This window comes from Moschus berezovskii, chromosome 12 (assembly GCF_049115385.1).
Source record: "Moschus berezovskii isolate FMDL1 chromosome 12, NW_MosBer_1.0, whole genome shotgun sequence".
In the NCBI taxonomy this organism is placed as follows: Eukaryota; Metazoa; Chordata; class Mammalia; order Artiodactyla; family Moschidae; genus Moschus; species Moschus berezovskii.
In genome coordinates this window covers 53,285,324-53,306,960 of record NC_142471.1, presented here as the reverse complement: position 1 = coordinate 53,306,960, position 21,637 = coordinate 53,285,324, and the positions used below count along the sequence as shown (strand labels likewise).

At 38.7% G+C, this 21,637-nt stretch overlaps 2 protein-coding genes across 4 annotated transcripts in view; one reads left to right on the top strand and one right to left on the bottom strand.

Annotated features, from left to right (window-relative positions):
- PRKG1 (protein kinase cGMP-dependent 1) overlaps positions 1-21,637 on the top strand; it is a 1,472,222-nt gene that overhangs the window by 826,656 nt on the left and 623,929 nt on the right. The window lies entirely within an intron of this gene.
- Positions 1,903-5,799, bottom strand: CSTF2T (cleavage stimulation factor subunit 2 tau variant). The gene has a single exon (XM_055425189.2). The coding sequence runs from the start codon at positions 5,593-5,595 to the stop codon at positions 3,676-3,678; it is 1,920 nt and encodes a 639-aa protein (XP_055281164.1). The 5' UTR covers positions 5,596-5,799; the 3' UTR covers positions 1,903-3,675.

Genomic DNA, 21,637 nt, shown 5'->3' with positions numbered 1-21,637 from the left:
CGAAAATATTAAAAGATCTGTTTCAGTTAAGATCTGAAGTATACATATATATGAAATATATTAGCATACTAGATATCAATATCATATAATAGTAATACTGTCAATAGTTTTAACATTATTTATATTTATTAGCTTAAATATATTCATTTCCTTAAAATGAATTAGGTCTTCACTATATTCTCAGCAAAAGATTGAGAAAAGCAAGCTCCAATCAGAAATCTATCTGGTGATTAACTGGCAGTGTAAAGCACCAAGAGGCTGTCAGTTTCTTTTGTGAGAAGACTGTGAGATGTAACTGATAATTTAGTTTCTCTGCCACAGTAGGTTGTTGCACATAATATCCTTAGACCTCATCAGACCTAAGAGAATGGCCTGACACACCATAGGAAGGAAGGTTCTGTGTGCTTAGCTAATGTCCCAGCACAGCATGGAAAAGCAGGAAGCTTTGCAAGCTGTGATTGTATTAAGGATTTTTTTTTTTTAAAGAAAAGCTTTCTACTTTTAGAATTCTGAGAATTAGAATTGAAAAGTCATACATATCTCACTTGGATTAGCCTATCTTTATCTGAGATTCAGTTATCTTGCTTGTGTCTTATCAAACAGTGCCAAAAAAAGAAGTCTTGGGATATCAGAAAACATTAAAACATATTGTGATATTAATCAATATGAAAGGACGATGAGCAGGCACTGATTAAAACTGATCATTTTTTTCCCCAAAACATGCGCAGTCCAAAAGGAATAAGCCATAAAGAGGCATTTCCAAATCTGTGTTCCACCCCACTACCTTTACTATTGTTATGAGTGTATTTGATTTTTTTTTTTATAGTCTGCCCATACATGGGAAAATGCAGGATGCCAGGGTTAAAACACGATTCTGAGTGTAGTAGACATGTATTGCTTATATTCTTATTCTCCATCAGTACTGGGTCCAACCATGTGTGAATTGGAAATAAGGAGAAAAATCTATTCTATTCAGCTTAGCAGAATAAAGGTGATTGCTTGTATTATCTAATTTATTTTTTAATGCAAATAGTTATTAGAGCTCATTTGTTCTGTGTCAAATTTAAATTAGTGGGGAAATTCATGTTTTTAGGATTTTTTTCCACTAAAATTGATAATTTTTGTCCTTCCTTCTCACGTGCAATTTTTGCTATATATAGTGAATACAGAAATGAGTAAAACAGTCCATGTTCAGAGTTCCTGATCTACTAAAAGTGGGAGTAGGGAGTAGGGGGTAAAAGTAAAATATACTGAAAGTCGCTCAGTCATGTCCAACTCTGCGACCCCATGGACTGGGGCCTGCCAGGCTCCTCTGTCCATGGAATTCTCCAGGCAAGAATACTGGCATGGGTAGCTGTTCCCTTCTCCAGGGGATCTTCCCAACCAGGGGATTGAAGTCAGGTCTCTCTCATTGCAGGTGGATGCTTTACCATCTGAGCCACCAGGGAAAGGAGAAGTGAAGTTGCTCAGTTGTGTCTGACTCTTTGCGACCCCATGGACTATAGCCTACTAGAATCCTGTGTCCATGGGATTTTCCAGGCAAGGGTACTGGAGTGAGTGGGTTGCCATTATTGCATGACAATTTTACACGTGCTGTCAGTAATGAAGTCACAGTACCTATAAGGAATTCCTGGGATATAGAGTTCTCTGTGGGGAATATAAATAACAGGAAGCCTAATGTCTGAATATCCAGGATGTTGCTACTGATACCTACCATAGAAAAAACATGGTTGGATATATAATACACAAGTATTTATGTGGATAATCAGTATAAAAATTATATCCACTCCTGTAATTTTAGATTTGCCTTTTTTCACTTAAAAGAAAAAAAAAAAGTATTCAGGCCCCATGGAACTCTCAATAGATTAACTTTTGAATAAAACATTTGTTAAAAAAACATACTAAACTCAGCCTAAATTTTATTTTTCAGTCTGCATTAAACAATGTACGTTTTACTACAACAAAGAACATTAAAATTTAATGGTTTTCAGTTAAAAGTCTTTTAGTGAAAGCTTTGGGATACAGCAACTACAATTTTGAAGTAACCTAGACAACTCTGAGTTCATAATAACAAGAACTATTACAGATGTAAAGGAGTGTTTTACCCCCTCCAATAAGGGAACACATATAGAAAACATGGGGAAATTAACAGTATGAGCAATAAAACAGTAAAATAGGTAGCAGGAAACATCGTAGGGAGGAGAACTTTAAGAATCAATTATCCATTTAAGGTATAAAAACCTTGCAGAGGGAAAATATTTGTAGGCTTACTTTGTATTTTTTCCCTCTGTATTGGCTTTTCTTCTTCGAAGATCAACTGGTTACTTCAGTGTTTCTGGGTGTTATTTGGGTTATTTCTGTTAATTACTACTTATTCTATCATACAAATGTTTGTCTCCACATCCTAAAGGCTTAGATAAATCAGGTAGTAGCTCTCAAGGTACCTGGTAAGCCCCACCTCCTACTGATTTTTAAATGTCTCATGGGTATATATTAGAATTAAATGGCTTTATTTATTGCTTGTAAAAGGAAAATAATAACCAATTGAGCATATTTCAAGCTACAAGAATACCTTTAAACCTGGGCGTCAATTATTTTGATAAAGTGGTGACAGATAAGCAAATTTTGAAACAAGAACTAAAAGGCATTTTAAATGTTCCGGAGACTAAAATTTTTAATTCCTGATTTTGGTTGACCAGATGGATACCATCTGTGTAATGGAAATGAGTTTCTAGGAAACTTGAGAGCTTTACTGCATGAAGCGTTCCACTATTTAGGAAAATAATGGATTATTTAAGAAAAGTCCAATGCTGTGTATAATTTATCCAGATCAACTAGACCCTACACAATGATTTTGGGGAAGAACATGAGAGAATTATTTAGATTCAATTAATTCAAGACTTGACAAATAGGGTTAACTCAGAGATACAGTATCAGAGCATATTTAAGTAACTTAGTTGACCCTAGAACTGTCCTAGCAAAATCATGTTCAAGGCCAGGCCAAAATATTGCTCTTAGGGTGGGATAAATAAAATATCATGCCAATAAGGTGTGTCCTTAGCTTCAGGGGAAAAAAAAAAATTGCAAATACCACAAGTTGAGAATTATTTGGTTAGCTCTAACATACTGAAGTAACTCCAAAATTTATAGTAAGACAATGCTTAAACCAATACAGCATTCTATTGCCCCTGAAATAGGATTTTGTATCTTAAATAGGTTACCAAAAAAATACATCTTGTAATTCTGAGGTAAACATCTTTATTTTCTTACACAACCAAACATGTTAAACTATCTTAGTATATTACCATTTGAACAGGTTATCTTTTAGTCCTTATGCAGTTTTCACATTGTTTTACTCAGTATTTTTAAAATGGACTTAACACCTTGTAGACACATTTAATAATACTGCATAACCTTTGTAATCTTATTTGGTATATAATCATGTTCAGTTATTTTTGTATATTTACAAGGAATTAAACAGACCCACTCCCTCCTCCCCCTACCCCACAATTAAAAATAAAGGAAAAGACAACAAGAAACGAAATTAGGTTCTGGGAGGAAAGAAATCCTAATCATTCAAATGTGGGGTTTCAGAAGTCAGCTTTTTGTACCTACCCATCCTCTATGCTACAGAAAACCTTTGTAAGACTACCACCAATTATTTTCTAAAACCTTTCAAGAAGTTCCAGTAGATTTCTGGATTTGTTCCTTTAAAATCAAGATACTCTGCCTTTGCTCAGGAGGAAGCATTGCAATCTGATCTGCAGTCAGCTGAAGAACCTGCATGATCAAAGCTGCCTTTTCTTGATCCTGGGGGGTTACTTGGCTCTGCCCAGGACTAAAACTGCTAGGCTGGCCTCCACCTTGCTTGCCTGCCCCCTGCATGCCCGCTCCTTGCATGCCCGGCCCCTGCATGCCCGCTCCTTGAATGCCCGGCCCCTGCATGCCAGCTCCTTGCATGCCCGGCCCCTGCATGCCCGCTCCTTGAATGCCCGGCCCCTGCAGGCCAGCTCCTTGCATGCCTGCCCCCTGCATGCCAGCTCCTTGCATGCCCGCCCCCTGCATGCCACCTCCTTGCATACCTGCCCCCTGCATGCCAGGTCCAGGGTTTCCCACCCCTGAAATGCTGGGAACCTGTCTGGGTCCCTGAGGACCACCTGCCCCCATATTAATAGGACCAGGACCCTGAATTCCCCCAGTCATAGGGCCTCTGGAACTGGGGCCAGGGCCCCTCATCTCCATTCCTCTTGCATCCATGCCTCTCGCTTCCATTCCTCTGGTTTCCATTGCACAGGGCTCCATTCCTCTTCTCTCCATCACTCGTGTCTCTAAGACCTCTGTTTCCATGGCTCGAGTCTCCATCCCTCGAGAGTCTCTGCTGCCTCTGCCATCCATAGGTAGCCCCCTTTGATCTATCATAGGTCCTCTGGGCTCACTCATGAGCATTCTAGGATCTGCTAACGGCCCTCCCCTCATCTCATGCGAGGAAGGGCCCCGGCTGTCATGACCAGCGGCATGGTGCATTGGAGGACCCTGATGTGGTGGGCCAAGATAGCCTCTGGGCTCCACTTCTCCGGTGACTGAAAGCAAAGTCCCTCCACGTGGGTCATTTGGAGCATCCCCTAACAGTCCTCGAGGAGGCAGGCCACCAGCAGTCATAGGTCCACGAGGCATAGGAGCTCTGGGATCAGATATTTGCACCTGCCCCCGCTCTAAGGGTACGGGACCAACCCCTGGCATTCCAACTTGGGGCTGCATTGCTCCGCCAGGAGTTAAGGGGCCAGGGCCAGGAACTGCGGCTGGCATTGGGCCTTGGGGTGGAATTCCACCCTGGATAGGGGTCTGCATCAGAGGAGGGATGTCTTTTACAGGTCTTCTGGCCAAATGTTGAGGCTGAGGGGCCGGGGGGTTCTGCGGGTTCAGCAGAACGTTAGGTCCAGGACAGAGCCCAGGGCCAGGGCCAGGGCCAGAAACGGATTGAGATTTCCCCGGGATGAGTGGTGTGACATGAATTTTGCGATGCAGAATTTTCAGAGCTATCTCTGGATCCATGATTCTCATCACTACTTGTGCCTGCAACAGCGCATAAGCCAGCTGTGGGTTTTGAAGTAACATATTTCGAGCTTCCTGGTGGCTGTTTTGGACACAGAGCTTCATCTGCTTCATCAGCTCAAACATTTGCTCCGGGGGAAGACTAGCGACTGCTCTGGTAATCGACTCAGGAGCATCCTCTGGATCGATGGGGTCCCCGTAGGGTGAGTCAATGACAGGCGCTGCAGGCCCTAGACTCTTTAGCTCCTCCTTGTTCTTTTCGCTGGCTGCATTGTCCACGCGAAGCGCTCTCCCGCTGAACTCTCGCCCATTAAGGTTCCGCATGGCACTAAGTGCGGTCTCCTGGTCTTGGTACTCGCAGAAGCCATAACCCTTGGGTTTGCCCGTCTCTCTGTCGTATACCAGCCGGAAACTCACAACAGAACCAACCTCCGAGAAAATGTCCTTTAACTGCTCCTCAGTTGCCTCATACGGAATGTTCCCCACGAACACGGAACGCAGTGATCGATCCATTGCCGGGTCTCTCACCGCCAAACTCGACATGATTCCGGCCGCCACACAGCGGAGAGCGGCTTCTTCAAGTCGTCCTCTTCCGACCCACACTTCCGCCGAGCAACGGAAACAACCTTCAAATTCCGGGCAGAAACCTCACTATTCTGTTTGAATCGTTCCGCTAATCCTCAGCAACTGTGCCTCTACGTTTTCCTAACTAAACTAATGCTTTCTGTCCTTGGTCCTTCCTGAGGCGCAGGATTCCTTTCTCACCTCTTATTCTGCACGGTTTTCTACGGAGCTCCACCACCCTCTCAGGGAAAAGCTTGGTGTGGGTCGACCACAGTAAAGATGGCCGCGTCAACTTCACCATGGTAACGAGGAGAGGCCGCCTTCTATGACGTCAAGGGCGGTTTTGCTTCCGTTTGACCGGCGGGAAACCGCTAACCGAAAGCGATTAAGGCGGCGTCTTCTGTGTTCTGGTAGAAGTATTTCCGTGTATCAGTTTCTCCTTAGTAGAGTACCTTTAAGCTATATTTAAAATCACAGTGCAGGCGATGAGGGGGAAATGTAGTTATTTCAAAGCACACTTGGGGTTTTCTCATTAAAATTCAAAAGCAATAGCTTGTTTTAGAAACGCGTTTTTGGACAATAACTGTCCGGAAATAGAAGCTGAATGCGTGTGCTAGCTCCATCCCTGCCCCCATCCTGTTGCTTCAGTCAATCCCTGAGGAGACGTGTCTGGTCCTTACACGTTTATTTTTGTGCGCGGACTCAGCAGTCGATCTTTTCAAAATAATATTTTTTTCTTAGTTATATTAACTAATATAATAATTTGTTGAATTTTATGGCTACAGCGGATTAGTTAAATGCATTTAACCATTCTCTAGGCATTTAAGTTGCTTCTGATTGTTATTAACTGATGCAGTGATTTCACCACCTCTATTTTGAAGGAGGAAACTAGTTTCTCTTCTGTCGCTAGTTTTGCTGGGAGAAGTTAAAACATGTGGAATGTGGGTCAGGCTCTATTTAACAAGCAATTAGAATTGAAACTTGGTGATTTGTTAAGCAGCTGGTAACCTGCAAAGCCTGACTTCTTACCCAGGTTAGTCCCTCCTAGCTCCAGAGCATCTGCCATGTACTGTGGCCACTAGAGTACTTGAAAAATGGCCAGCGTGACTGAGAGATTGAACTTTTAATTTCATGACTTTTATTAAATATAAAAACTGATATTCACTTAGACTTTGGAAAACTTCTTAGTATGTTTAGAGCAACTTGGGTGTGAAATTGACTTTTGCAATGATAAAATATAAATTTAAATCAAAACTATTTTCAGTTAAAATTTAACATATTAATTGAGATATGCTAGTAAAATATATGCAAGATTTTGAAAACAATATAAAAATAAAATACCTCATTAAATTTTTATTCTTTCATATTAAAGTGATTTTTAATACTTTGGAAAAATATATTTTAACATCACTCATTTTACTTTGTTTAATGTAATATGGTTACTTAGAAAAATTATATATGTAGATTGGATTACATATCTATAAACTGTATTACTTCAGAGCCTAAGTCTTAAGCAGAAACTCATTTTATTCTACATATTCCTTTTCAAGGGATTATGGAACTTTAAGTTTCATCAGAAAATTGTGTTACGATAAAGCAATTATCCTTCAATTAAAAGAAAATTTAAAAAGTGAAAAAAATTTTTAAGAACCTTGGATATCAGAGTTCAAGGAATACATCTGAGATGAGTGTGGGTTTAGGTATAAATCAGACAAAGCATCCATTTACATTCAAGAGTTTTAATAGTTATTTGAAACAGGTTTGGACATAGCTTTGTAAAAATATTTATTTAATTCTTTATTTGACTGTGCTGGGTCTTCATTGTGGCATGTAGGAAGTTGAGACATAAGGATCTTAGTTTTGGCATGTGGGATCTAGTTGCCCAACCAGGGGTCAAACCCAGGCACCCTGCCTTGGGAGCTCAGAGCTTTAGCCTCTGGACCACCAGGGCAGGCCTGGACATAGTTATTGATTCAAAATGGGTTCAGTTCGGTTCAGTTTAGTCGCTCAATCGTGTCTGACTCTTTGCAACCCCACGAATCACAGCCCCCCCCAATTTTTTTTAATTAATAGTATTAAATATAACATAAATGATACCTTTATTACCTATAATCAATATAAAATTATGAATGAAATGTTGATATATAAATACAAAGAGATATTTTACCTTTTGTAATGCTAAGTCTGTGAAACCCAGTGCTTTAAGCCTAGTATTTTACATGTCAGTTCAGAGTAGATGCATTTCAACAGCTCAGAAGCGTATGTGGTTGATGGCTACATCTTGGAAAGTGCAGTTTTAAGGAATCAAATGCCAGGACATGAGCAAAAAAAAAAAAGCAAATTTATAAAATGCTTCAAGAGTGGGTTGTAATGATGTGCAAGAAACAACCATGCATTTGTTCATTAAACGTTTTTGCATGCAGAGAACAGAAAGAACTCAAAACTTCTGCCCTCAAGGACTTCATCATCTAGCAAGGGAGAAAGACCTGAATTGATTATCATAATATCAGGTGGCAGATGCAGTGCCAGGGACAATCACAAGGGAGTAGAGAGATGTGCCATCCTTGGGGGAAGGGGACTGGAGAACAGGGTCCCAATATCACCATCCATTACAACTAGTTAAGGTCCCTGAAGCTCTCATCTGTGAAATGTTCATCGCTTCAGAAGTTCTGCGTCATGAAAATAACCTGGTTAAAATGCAGCTACCTACTCAGGCAGGGAGAACATGTAAACTCATGCATGCTCATTTACATTCATTACTTTAAAATTTTTATTCATTTAAATTTTTCCTTTTATTTATGTATTTATTTTAAATGAAGCAAAGATGGATATTTTTAATGATAAAAGATGCAATTCACAAAGAAGATAGACATCAAAAAAACCATTAGACACAATAACAAGCAAAGATGCATAAAGCAAAAATCAGAAGAAATAGGAAAGAAAAAATATAATCATAGTATTACATATTAACATTTCTCTGAGAATATTTATTTTATCAAGTTCAGAAAAAAGAATAGAAACATCTTGAATGATGTCATTAATAATTTAAATATAACAGATTTATATTTAATTAGTGTAATATTAATCTTACAGCCTACACAAATATATTTAAAATTTTATACCTCATCTGTTATTAGATTTCCATAGGACATTTAGAAAAACTGGCAAAAAGATAAACGTTACTAAATTTCAAAAAGTAAAATTTTTTTTGTGTGTGTGTGATTCAGTTATACATACATATATTATTTTTGAAATTATTTTCCATTATAGGTTATTATAAAATATTGACTATAGTTCCCTGTCCTGTACAGTAAACCTTTGTTGCTTGTTGCATATCTATTTTTTTAAATTAGAAATCTAGTGTTCTATTCATACTAAGTCAAACAAGTGGAATTAAAGTGTCCCCCCACCCCTGATTCTTTTAATTGAGGTGGAGCAGGAGTGGAGGGGAGTTGAGGATGGTATTTCATAAAACTAAAAATGAGCTCATTTAGTTCATTTGTCTCCTTTTCATATCATGTCTTTACTGAGAAAGCCATGACTTTTTAACATACATTCTGGCAAAGGCATTTTAAATATTGATTGCATGTATGATTGTATTTATATTAAATGGTCAATCATGTGGGTGATAATAGGCTATTAAAATAAATTATAAAGTTCATAAAACTTTATATAGTGATAGTAAGTAAGTTTCTTTACTGCTGCTGCTGGTTAGATTTAAACCAGGGGTCTTCACACTGTGGCATACATCATATTCACCTAGACTCATGGCTAGTTAAATCAGACTACTGGGCTTCTCCACCTCCGCTCCCCAGTTCTGATTCAGTATTTCTGGAGTGAGACTGGAAAATTTACAAGCTAACAAACTATCAGCTGATATTTTTGCTGCTGGTTGAGGAACACCGCTTAAGGAATCATCGATCTAAACAAAGGGACTTGAAGTATTTGCTTTTTTCATTTCTATCAGGCCAAAGTTTAGTACACTCTGTTAAAACGTATGGGCTTTCCTGGTAGCTCAGCTGGTAAAGAATCTGCCTGCAATGCAAGAGACCCCAGTTTGATCCCTGGGTTAAGATCCTCTGGAGAAGGGATAGGCTACCTCTTACAGTATTCATGGGCTTCCTTGGTGCCTTAGATGGTAAAGAATCCACCTGCAATGTGGGAGACACGGGTTTGATCCCTGGGTCAGGAAGAACCCCTGGAGAAGGAAATGACAACCCACTCCAGCATTCTTGTTTGGAAAATCCCCATAGACAAAGGAACCTGGAGGTCTATAGTCCATGGGTCGCAAAGTGACAGTCACAACTTAGCGACTTGACAGCCACAGTAGAGCTAGGCCATGCTGACCTGCAGTGAAGATACCCTGAACTCAAAGGATGGGTGAATAGAGTAGCTGAGGAGTTCTGGGGACAAACAAGAAGGGAAAAGCCAGGCTGTAAGAATGTGCTGTTTGTCAGAGGCCTTGTATGTTCTCTTTAGTTCCTGTATTCCAAACTAGAAGAATGTTTGATATGCCCCCTCTTCACAGAGTTCCAGTGTGCCCCAGCACGTAGCTCAGAGCACAGAACACATAAACTAATATTTATTTTTAAACTGGGTAGGCCAGAATTACACAATTTTTAGGAACCTGTCTATCTCCTTGTACTAATGCATACTTTTCATATACCTGCCTTGGAAGAACTTCCATATTACAGTGCTTTCTCTGTTCCCATATGTTTAAACTTTAGATATTTATAGCATGGCATACAATGTGGAAGAAAAACAAAAAAAACCTTTACATGGCATCTTTCATGTTTAGATATAAATTCTTTCAATATCAAAATACTAGCTATACTAAGAGTGATTTTTAAACAAACATCAGAGTATATGGCCAAACGGGGGCCATTCTTCAAACTAATCATCTTCAGAAACTTTAAACTTAATCCATTGAAACTTCCAATGTTCAAAATTATTTTTAAACTCCTGCCCAGAAATTGTTTCAGGGCTCTATTTGCAAGTCATCCTAGAAAACTGGTGTCTTAACTCAAACGCATACCTTGTGTTCAACCAAGCTGAGTTATGCAACTAAATTACCAATATGCTGACAAGACTTGGCAAAAATATGATGTTTAACTATTTCCAAATATCAAACCTTACATAAGAATGTAAAGATTCTATTGACTTCGAGGGCTTTAAAAAGGATTCACTATATGTTAATTATATAAATTATAAAAAGAGGTACTAAAACACTTCTACCTATGACAGGCATTTTTAAAATAAATGTGTGTGTCCTTCAAGGAATAGACCAAATACGCTACTCCTCAAAGATCTCTCTAATCTTCCTCCTCCTTTCTCTATGTTGGAAGTTAATTCACTTTTCTTTGAATATAAACTGTTCCTTATCTTACTTTTCTGATTATAGTATTCCTTCTATCTTTTAATAGAATTGTACTTTTCCTTCTATAACATCATTTAAGGAAAAAATTAGATTTCCCTTTGTCAATTAACAGAGTCATATTTATTTTCTTATTACATAAATATTTATTCTAAGTACTAACAATACAGCAGTGAAAAATATGGCCATTCCACTAGAATAGACTGTAGGTATGGTCTTTGGTTTGGTAGTATGAGCATCATCTGAGAAATGCAAAATTTGGGACCCTACCTTACACCTACTGCATCAGGAACTTGTATGTGTGTATGTACAGTTTTAACAAGTTCCCAAGGTGATTCTGTGATGCAGGCTGATAAGAACTAACAGGAGACAATCATAGAAAGATACTTTCTCTTCTTTGCCACTGTATCTTCATCGCATAGGATAGAATTTAGCACAAGTGGATGCATATTATATATTGAATAAATGATGGGAAATAACCTTAGAGTTACATAATCCACAGATCTTTCATTTTACAAAACAGACATTAAATAGCATGTGTATAAGCAGAGTGAGAATCTGCTGTCAAGATGCTTGTCATTTTCTTTTAGGTCAGTGATAATTCTTCCAGGTTATTATTTGATGAAATATATATGTCAATAAAGGGTGTAGGAGTGTGATACAGAGAGTGGATCAGTCTAAATCATCAGGGAAGACTTCCTGATGGAGCTGGGATTTAAGGGATGGGTTATAATCTGGTATGTACAGAAGATAGGGAGAACAATTCAAAAGCCAAGAGAAACCAAGACATAAAATTGGAACCTGGTGTTTTATGTCCTCAGAAGAAACCAATGGAGTTATTAAGTAGCATGATAGAAGATTGTCTTTGGGGATAGATTACAAAAGGTTTTGAAAATCAGATTCATAAATTTAAACTTGATTCAAGGGTCAGTAGGCTATATTCTTTCTGAAATATAAGTATGGGATAATGACAGAGATTTAAGGCTATCAGTCTTATCTAATCTTTCTCCATGACATCTTTGGCACTTGTACTTTCCTTTTTAATACTTGAACCAGAGTATGGATTTGATGTCCAGATTTCTATCTTGTATTAGAGGCACCACTATTCTTGTGTTATCACTTAAGCATAGAATCCACATCTATTTTATATTATTCATATTACTTAGTCCAGTGTCTTTTATATTCTAAACACTCAGTAAATATTTTTAAAATAAGTACAAGTTCATCTTATGATAACAATTTCCTTGTGTTAATCAAATAATAATTCAGTGCTTTTAGTTTACAAAATAGGTTTCTTTGGGTTTCAACATCTGATCTTGACAACAATCACATGAGGTACATACTACTGTGTCCTAATTCTAAAGATGTAGAAACTTGACTGTTATTTATTAATAAAAGTTTACCTTGCAATGGTCTCACGTAAAATACAGATACTAGTCTTAATACCAAACTCTGAGCCTTTAACAGGAAGGAGACCTTCTGATAAAATGATCTATTAAATATCATGTTTTATTTAATCCTTTCAACAGCCCTTCTGATTTAGGCAGTCACAGTGTCTGAATTTATAGCTAAAGAAACAGAAGCATAGAGAATTTAACGAGTGTGACCATGTTAACTGGCAGAGTCAGGATTTGCACACATGTCATTTGATTTAAGAACTCAAGCTCTTAAATTATTATCCCATTGAATGAATTTCCCAAGGGTACATAACTAGTAAATGGCAAAGCTACAGCCTGAAACTAGGTCTCTTGATTTTAAACTTCTTTCACAGTAATCACAGGTTATTGGGACCTGGACACAGTCTGCCTTGGCCCTTTTCCTGGTTGTCTCGGAGTGTAACTAATTGCAATTTTGACATCCCAATCAGTGCTGTGGCAGCAGATGGACTGTAAGGTATAAAGACCGAAGCAACTGAAAAAATATTTCCTTTTCCAATTTGCATGGCTGTAGTTAAACGTCACATTATGATTTTTAAGCTACATCTAGTTAGACACATAATGAATTTTCCATAAAAATGAAAGAGCCCAAATTTCTGAAACCTAAAATAAGATTGGTCCATAACATTTTCCCCCAAATTTTGAAATGCATTTAATGTGAACAAATGGTAAATTTCATTTACTTATACATTAATTTTATTGGCAAGAGGGAGATTACATGAATTTGAAACTGCTGGAGAAACAACATTCCAGGATGCAAGGTTGAACAAAGCCAAACATTCTCCCTGGCCGGTACTTTGGAGTTCAACCACATTCTTTTTCTCTTTTTTAATAGATAAAACAAAGCTTAGGGGAAACAAGGGACTCAACTAGGGTTAGATGCCTGGTTACTGGCCTAGCCTATAAAGATCTAGATCGTCAGACTTTATCAGATTCTTCTCAGCATTTCTGAGAGGCAGTAGAGTAAAGGGGTTATTTGTTCTTTTTTAAAATATATTTGTTTGTTTATTTGGCTGCCCAGGATCTTTAGTTTTGGCATGTAAGATCCTTTTAGTTGTTGCCTTTGGGATCCTAGTTCACTGACCAGGGATAGAACCCTAGCTCCCTGCATTGGGAGCATAGAGTCTTAGCCCCTGGACCATCAGGAAAGTCCCAAGAATGTACACTTTAAATCAGAGGCCTAAGTTGGCTGCCTAATTCAACAAGTCACTGTGTAGGCTGGGGCAAGTTACTTAACCTCACCGTGAGTCCATTTCTGCATCCCTTAAATGACAGTAGCAGCACCTGTATTAGGTTCTTGCATGGAATAAATTGCATATTTGTTATTTTCTGTAGTAATTATTAATCTACCTTTGTTGTGTAGAATGAATTGTTGTAGTGGAGGAAGCAACATCTTAAGTGGAAAGAGACCCAAATTTTAGTCTAGTGTGTATCTTCATTTTTTTTTGAGGTAAAATGTGTATCTTCATTTTTATCTTTGAAGGAGTTGGACTGGGTGAATGAATGGTCTGTTGTCAGATGACATTATTTTAAAAATTGGACAGAGACAACCTTGGATAACATTGCCGTTTTAATTTGTGGTAAATTTGTAGTTGAACGTGGATCGTTTTTAGGCTGAATTCCATAGGACACTTCAATGAGAATTTTACTGATCATTTTTGGTGCTCACTGAGTTCTTATACTGAATCAGGAAATACACTCTTCAAATATTTAGTTGGCTGAAATTCCACTTACTCATTATTATTGAAAGGGCCTGTCCTGAACTTGGGCTGTGGAGGATACAGGCTTATACAACACTGTGTGTTGGTCTGGCACACGGAATACCTGTTTGAGCTTATGGTCATGTCCAGAATATCATTAGGACTACTACTTTTGAACATACACTGGCAGACGCAGGCCATTTATTCAAACATGGGAAAGGAGAACTAATTGGACACGAAGCAGAGCTCCCTATTCTTGCTTCAGGCTGTCACCTGAAAGAACACAGAGGAAGGAAGTGTCCTCATAAACTGTGGAAAAGCCTGAGCCCTGAAATGGGATCGTGGATAGAGACATCCTGTTGAACAACTTGTGATTTTTTTTTTTTTCCTGTGACCAGAACAATCCAATGCCCTACTTCAGTGAGAAATGTCAGAATTGCTGTTCGCTTCACAAGTTAGGCTGGTATCTCTCTTCTGAGGCTCAATGGGCCCACAGAATAAGACTATATGTATACCAAGTTATAGGAAGGAGGTCTTTCTGAAACATTTCATTGGGGGCTCAGATTGTTTAAAACAGCAACAACAAAAACCAGTATGACAGTGTATTTTGGATTTTTTTTTTACCACATTTGAATGATCCTTGAAAAACATTACTTCAGAGTGACAGTTCAGATTTGCCATCAGACAATGAGATTCCCCCAGAGTCACACACGAGATAAAATGTAAAATCCAATATTTATAGGAATGTGGTAACTAGTGCTTCTTGGTACAAGTACAGAAACCAACTGTAATGATAATAAGCAAAAGCAGGGGATGGTATTTTAATGCTAGACTGTTAGCTCACAGAACCCACAAGCAGTGTATTTGTCTGCTGGAACTGCAATAATAAAATACCACTGATTGGTTGGCTTCAGCAATCATATTTTATTTTCTCACATTTCTGGAGGCTAGAGGTGTGGAATCAAGATACCAGCATGTTTGCCTTCTCTTCAGGCTTCTCTTCTTGACTTGCAGATGGTCACTTTCTAGCTGTATCCTCACGTGGCCTTTCCTTTGTGAGCAGGAAGCCTGGTGTTTCTTCCCATTCTTATAAAGATATATTGAATTAGGGTCCCACCCTTATATTTCATTTAACTTTAATTACTTCTTTAATGAGGTCATATTGGAGGTTAAGGCTTCAAAAGCAAATTCAGCATACGAACTTACATATGTGGTGGTGGTGGGGGGGCTGCAGTTTAGTCCAAATAACATATAGTAATGCAGTCATCTTTAAGAAAACAAAGAATGGGCAATTGTAATGCATTCAGGATATTTTTGTTTCCATATTTCTTTCCCCTACCTCTCCCTTCTGTCTGAAAACCAGATCACTCTGGTTTCTCTCCTGAGTCCACCGCCATTTAAGGGACTCTTTCCTCTACTTCTGTATTCTTTTGATTTCCTTGTTACAGGTTTGCCCAGAGAGAATGATCTGTTTCTCTGAGTACAGATTCCAGCTTCCTGGGAGAGAGAGATGCTGCTTTCCTCCGATGTCCATCCATGATTTGGTGTAATATGGGAAGGGGATTGGTCCAGGGAGATAGTGGGACTCCAACAGCTCTGTGTGGTGTCTATCAGTCAGCTGGAGGGAAGGGGATCTATAGACCCCTGCAGTGCCAGGAATTAACCTCCTTCACCTGCTAAGATGGAGAGGTCCCTGACAACGTGCCTCCTACTGGAGAGAGTTCTTCCACAACAATTCTTCAAGTCACTCCCTCTGTCTCTGCAAAAATAGGGTGTTAGTTCCCCAAGAGGGTAATTTTCATATAGATTTTAAAATACTGACTTATAGATAGAAAAAATAGTCTGATATAAAACAGTAAAGAAATGTCTGGTCACTTATTCAGGACCTTCAGAAAGCTCACACATATATAATGTACGATATTCTTGAAGATGAATAGAGGGTACATTTTCAAATATCAAACTCTTCTGCCTTTAACCTAAAAATTATGAGTAATTCTGTTTCTGGCAGTTTAATGACACAATAACAAACGGTAAGAGTTCTTCCATTTATCGTCTTCATCACTACTGTGTGACATTTACCTTGAAGTAGCTGCACACACTTTTCTGGCACAGCAGTGCAGTGAGAGACCTCTCTCTCACTGGCAGGTGTCTGCCAGCTCCCTCCTGTCTCTGGAGAACAAAGCCATTGCCTGCAGGGAAACAGGGAGGTGCCAATGACCTATTCCTCTGGAGCTCAGTCTTTTGTCAGCTCTGAAAATGGAATTGTGTGTTTTAGCCCACGACCCACGAGGAGTCTGGAAAAGAGAAGCTGATTCCTGCAGGGAGAATCAAGAAAGGGCAGAACTTTCCCTGCTAGTTTAGTGGTCTGAGTCTGCTGCCAAGCCCCAGGACTGAGCAGTTGCTGCAGCCATTCATTCTAACCTGCAGGGCTGCAGCAGGGAGGCCAGGTTCCCAGAAATCCTCCTCCAAGCAGGTGTCTGCAGATAGGGTGGAGTGGGGGAGGGCAGGAACACATATGCCTCTCTCACAGGAAGGAAGCTTAACTCACACGTTTTAGATCATCGATGGCAATGGCCTGATGACTCTTTAGGAATCCTGTTATTCTTTATCAGCTAAAATGGTTTCAGCACCTATTTTGTAAATGTTTATGGAGCATGTTCTGTAGGGAAGGGAGCTACTGAGTTTGCCAGTATGGTGATTTAAATGTGACCTGAAATGTGACCACTACTGTAGTAGAAATGTTCACTACAAAGTTTTATAAGCTTCTCTCTGGAACTTTTCCTGAGGATTTATGATGTTCAGATTCAAATTTATGGCAAAAGAACAGCTGTGCCTGTAAGGAGTTTCCATTCTGTCAGACAAGGTAGAGAATACAGGATTTGAGCAGACAGTTTCCAAATGCATTTTTGATTTGTTTGATTTCCTGGGAGGTATATAGAAAATGAAATACAACTACTGTTTACCCAATGACCCTCTTGCTGAGGAAGAAGACAAGGAATTTTTTTTTATTACTAAGAAAAGGGACTGTTATTTCTCTTTACCATGCTAGGTCCCCTCTCTCTCTTTCTTACATGCATGCATACGTACATACACATACATATGCATACACACACACACATATATATATATGTATCCATTATTGCTTATTACTGATTGCATTTGACTTGAAGTCAGTATGACAGCCAGCCCCTTATTTTCTTCTCTATCTAGATGCTGGGTGTGTGGCCAAGGCTGTTTTCTAGGGATAGTACATTGTTTTCATCTATTTATTCAATGAGCAGCTTATTATTTTCTGATTAGCCCTTAAACTCTAACCTTAAAACAAAACATGATTTCTTGAGAGCAGTATTTAACTATAGCATTGATAAAATATAACCAAGGTTATTTCTTAGTTACATTAAGAATTGCAAGTAACTTCAAATGTTAATTGTACTTCAAAGAAATGATACGAATAGGAGTTTACCTTTAACCAGGAGTCTGTGCTTTCAAGTGAAGCATCGTCATAACTGACTCACCAGGGACAGCAGTATCAAGTCTCTATAGATGCCTTAATACCTTGTCCTGTTTTTGTGGGGCTCAGGAACTGGTTATGTCATTTGAGGATTTTGCTTCCTAAGATGACTTTTCTTATTTACATACTTTCTCCCGGATTTAGAGAGAAGAAACAAAAAAAAAAAGTCTGTCTCCTGTTCCTGTAGCTTCTGTCCACTATGTCCATTATGTTCCAACCTCCTTGTTTTACGCAAAGTGTGTATGTTTCATGTTGTTTGGGCAGAATAGAATCCTAAGCTCCTAGAAAGAACAGCACCATAGGAAGCAAAACTAATTCCCCTGCCTTTTGATTTCCCTCCTGGTGGCTCCAGGCACGTCTGTTTACTTACCGCAAACTGTAGCATTTTTGGCCTCCTTCCTTGAGAAGACATCAGCACTTTTCCTGCATGTGGGTTGGTAGCTGTCAGTAACTGTGGGTGGCTGAGTGAGAAAGCAGATGAGATGGGTGGTTATAAAAAGTTAAATTGGGAGAAGCATGTTTGAGTTGTGAGCAAAGATAGAAGTAAACACTTTAGTAAATAGATCCAGAATGTAAAGATCATGATCAACCATGGCAGCAATAGGTTTATATTATTTTCTTCTTTTCTTTCTCAACAGTCTTCCCATTTTTAGTTGTGGATTGAAATTATTATCAACTATTAACTACTCATAATATTATTTGGAAAACTAAGGGTTTCATTTGTAGCAGTATTATTATACAACTCCAGGTGTCTTTTTGTAAATGTAGATTCTAAAAGACTATTTAAAATGCATCCCTATGAGCTAAGGGACTTCCCAGGTGGCACTAGTGGTAAGGAACCTGCCTACCAATGCAGGAGACAAAAGGAGCCATGGGTTCCATCCCTGGGTCAGGAAGATCAGGGCATGGCAACCCACTCAAGTATTCTTGCCTGGAGAATCCCATGGACAGAGGAGCCTGGCAAGCTGCAGTCCATAGGGTCACAAAGAGTTGGACGTAACTGAAGCAACTTCCCACGCATGCACACACACCTACTATCTAAAAGAGGGCCACATGAATCCAAGCTGCTGTTGTTACAGTGCCATGCTTTGTACCAAGTACTTTCTAGATAATTGCTCGTTCAACCCCCACAATAACCTTCTGAGGACTTTTTGATAGATGAGGAAACTGAAGCGCATAGTTATCTAAACAGTTTTCTAGATAGTCTAGATCATGTAACCAGGCTTTTACAGCAAGTAAGAGATAAAAATGGCAAGCCACTCCAGTACTATTGCCTAGAAAATCCCATGGATGGAGGAGCCTGGTAGGCTGCAGTCCGTGGGGTCACTAAGGGTCGGACACGACTGAGTGACTTCACTTTCACTTTTCACTTTCCACTTTCACACATTGGAGAAGGAAATGGCAACCCACTCCAGTGTTCTTGCCTGGAGAATCCCAGGGACGGGGGAGCCTGGTGGGCTTCCGTCTATGGGGTCACACAGAGTCGGACACGACTGAAGTGACTTAGCAGCAAGAGATAAATATGATTCCAGACAGTATGACTAAGAGAAATAGTTTATTCCTGAAAGTTATAGCTTATTTTTCTACACTTAGAATAATTGTTTTATTCCCCCAAAGGAAAAATTTTGTTAATTTCACCACCAGCCAAATATTTCTAACTTTTCTTGCCCTGTCAACTGGCTGTCAGTTTTGTAAAGAAATGCAGCATAAAACTGACAGGAAGAAACTCTGAAATCTATAACCACATGGCAGCATATTGAAAAATTCTCACAAAAGCTTATTTTGTCATTTATGGATAGCACTAAAACCAGCTGCCAGGGGCACCGGGGAGTTAATAGACACCATTTAGCTAATATATTATTTTGCCAAGAAAATTCATTGTGCTGAATTCTTTTCTAATCTATTGTGGCTGCTTACTTATAAAAACAGAGTGCCTAGAAACTAAATTTTTTCACAGGGGGAAAAGTAAAACAGAGATGGCTATTAATTTAAACTTTCACATTGCAACTGTCACTCTGATGAAAGAAATATATGTGGAATAAGATATATAGGAATACTTAAAATGGCACATTTCGTGTGTGGAAGTTTAAAAGGCATTATTTATTAATGGGCTATTGAAATGGATCGAATATTTTCTAGCTTTGAAACTAGGATGATGAATATGAAAGTGTTTTACGGACTGTAAAACATTATGTGTACCTTTGGCACATACGGACTTATGTAAATGCAAGTGATTATGTTTGGTGTGTTAGTATCTGGTCAGTAGTATTTGTGCAGTGCAGCAATATTCTTATGTATCTTCCAGTGTCTCTTCAGAAAATAAACACCAAAATGTTATTTAGAATTCCACATTTTATTTAGAATCTGAAAGACAGCCACTTAAACAGATATTTGTACTTTGTTATTTCTATTTCTTCTACTTATATGCTGCTGCTAAGTCGCTTCAGTTGTGTCCGATTCTGTGCAACCCCATAAACGGCAGCCCGCCAGGCTCCCCGGTCCCTGGGATTCTTCAGGCAAGAATACTGGAGTGGGGTGCCATTTCCTTCTCCATCTACTTATATAGTGCTTAATGTATAGGATGTTCGGATTTCTTCTCACAGAGAAAGAGTGGCCAGAAACCTCATGCGTACACCATGGGAGCGCATGGGTTATCCTTAAACAGTGACCCTCAAGCATGTAGAAGACTAAAGCACATTCAAGCAAAGGGAGTAAGATGGAAAAAGAGGGCAATCAAAAGGAGTAGGGTTTTGGAACTTCCCTGATGGTCTAGTGGTTAAGACACCATGCTTCCCCTGCAGGAGATATGGGTTCAAACCCTGGTCAGGGAACTCAGATCCCACATATTGCAGGGTTTGGCCAAAAAAAAAAAATGAATAGAGTTTTAGAAGAGAAAAGTGTCTCTCATCTTTTGAAAGAAAAAAGAAGGATTTCTTAGAAGGCAAAGGAATCACATAGAAAGGTAGACAGAAGGATGTGCTACATGCTATGAGTAAAATTTTTGTGAGCTGCAGTATGTACCGCCCATTTCAAGGATGGCAGATACACTGACCGTGATTATGACTCTTTTCTGTACTCAGAGGAAGACCGAACCATCCTGATCATAATTATTACTTGTATCAGTAGTTCTGAAATGTTGGGAAGCATCAGTCATTGTAATCACAAATTACATGCTAGAAACATATGTTAGCAATGAATTAGATGAATTATTATATTATACATATATGTATAATATAATATAGTATATATACATAATATAATATGTAAACATAATATATATATTAGTATAATATAATATATAATATATTATGTATAATATAATATATTAGTATAATATATGTATAATATAATATATATATTAGTTTATAATATAGTTATGTATTCAGTTCAGTTCAGTTCAGTTCAGTCGCTCAGTCGTGTCCGACTCTCCGCGACCCCATGAATCACAGCACGCCAGGCCTCCCTGTCCATCACCAACTCCCGGAGTACACTCAAACTCATGTCCACAGAGTCGGTGATGCCATCCAGCCATCTCATTCTCCGTCGTCCCCTTCTCCTCCCGCCCCCAACCTTTCCCAGCATCAGAGTCTTTTCCAGTGAGTCAACTCGTCTCATGAGGTGGCCAAAGTATTGGAGTTTCAGCTTTAGCATCAGTCCCTCCAATGAACATATATTCTTTAATGGAATTCTATGCAACTATTATAAAAATGAGGAACATCTATATGTGTACTTAAAAGAATATTCAGCTGTAGGTATATTTTAGTGTAAAGGAGCAGTTATAGTATGTCCCCATTCTTTTTTTTTTTTTTTCACTTCTATCCCTGCAGTGGGATGTGTATACATATATGGGATGTTATATTTGTGTGTTTAATAAGTCATTTCTGAAAAGATGTCTAAGAAACAAAAATTTGCAATTTTCTATGACTAAGAGGACTAGGGAATTAGGATAATAGAGATGTTTATTAAAGGTATGTCTTTTTTTTTTTAATCTGTTGAATTT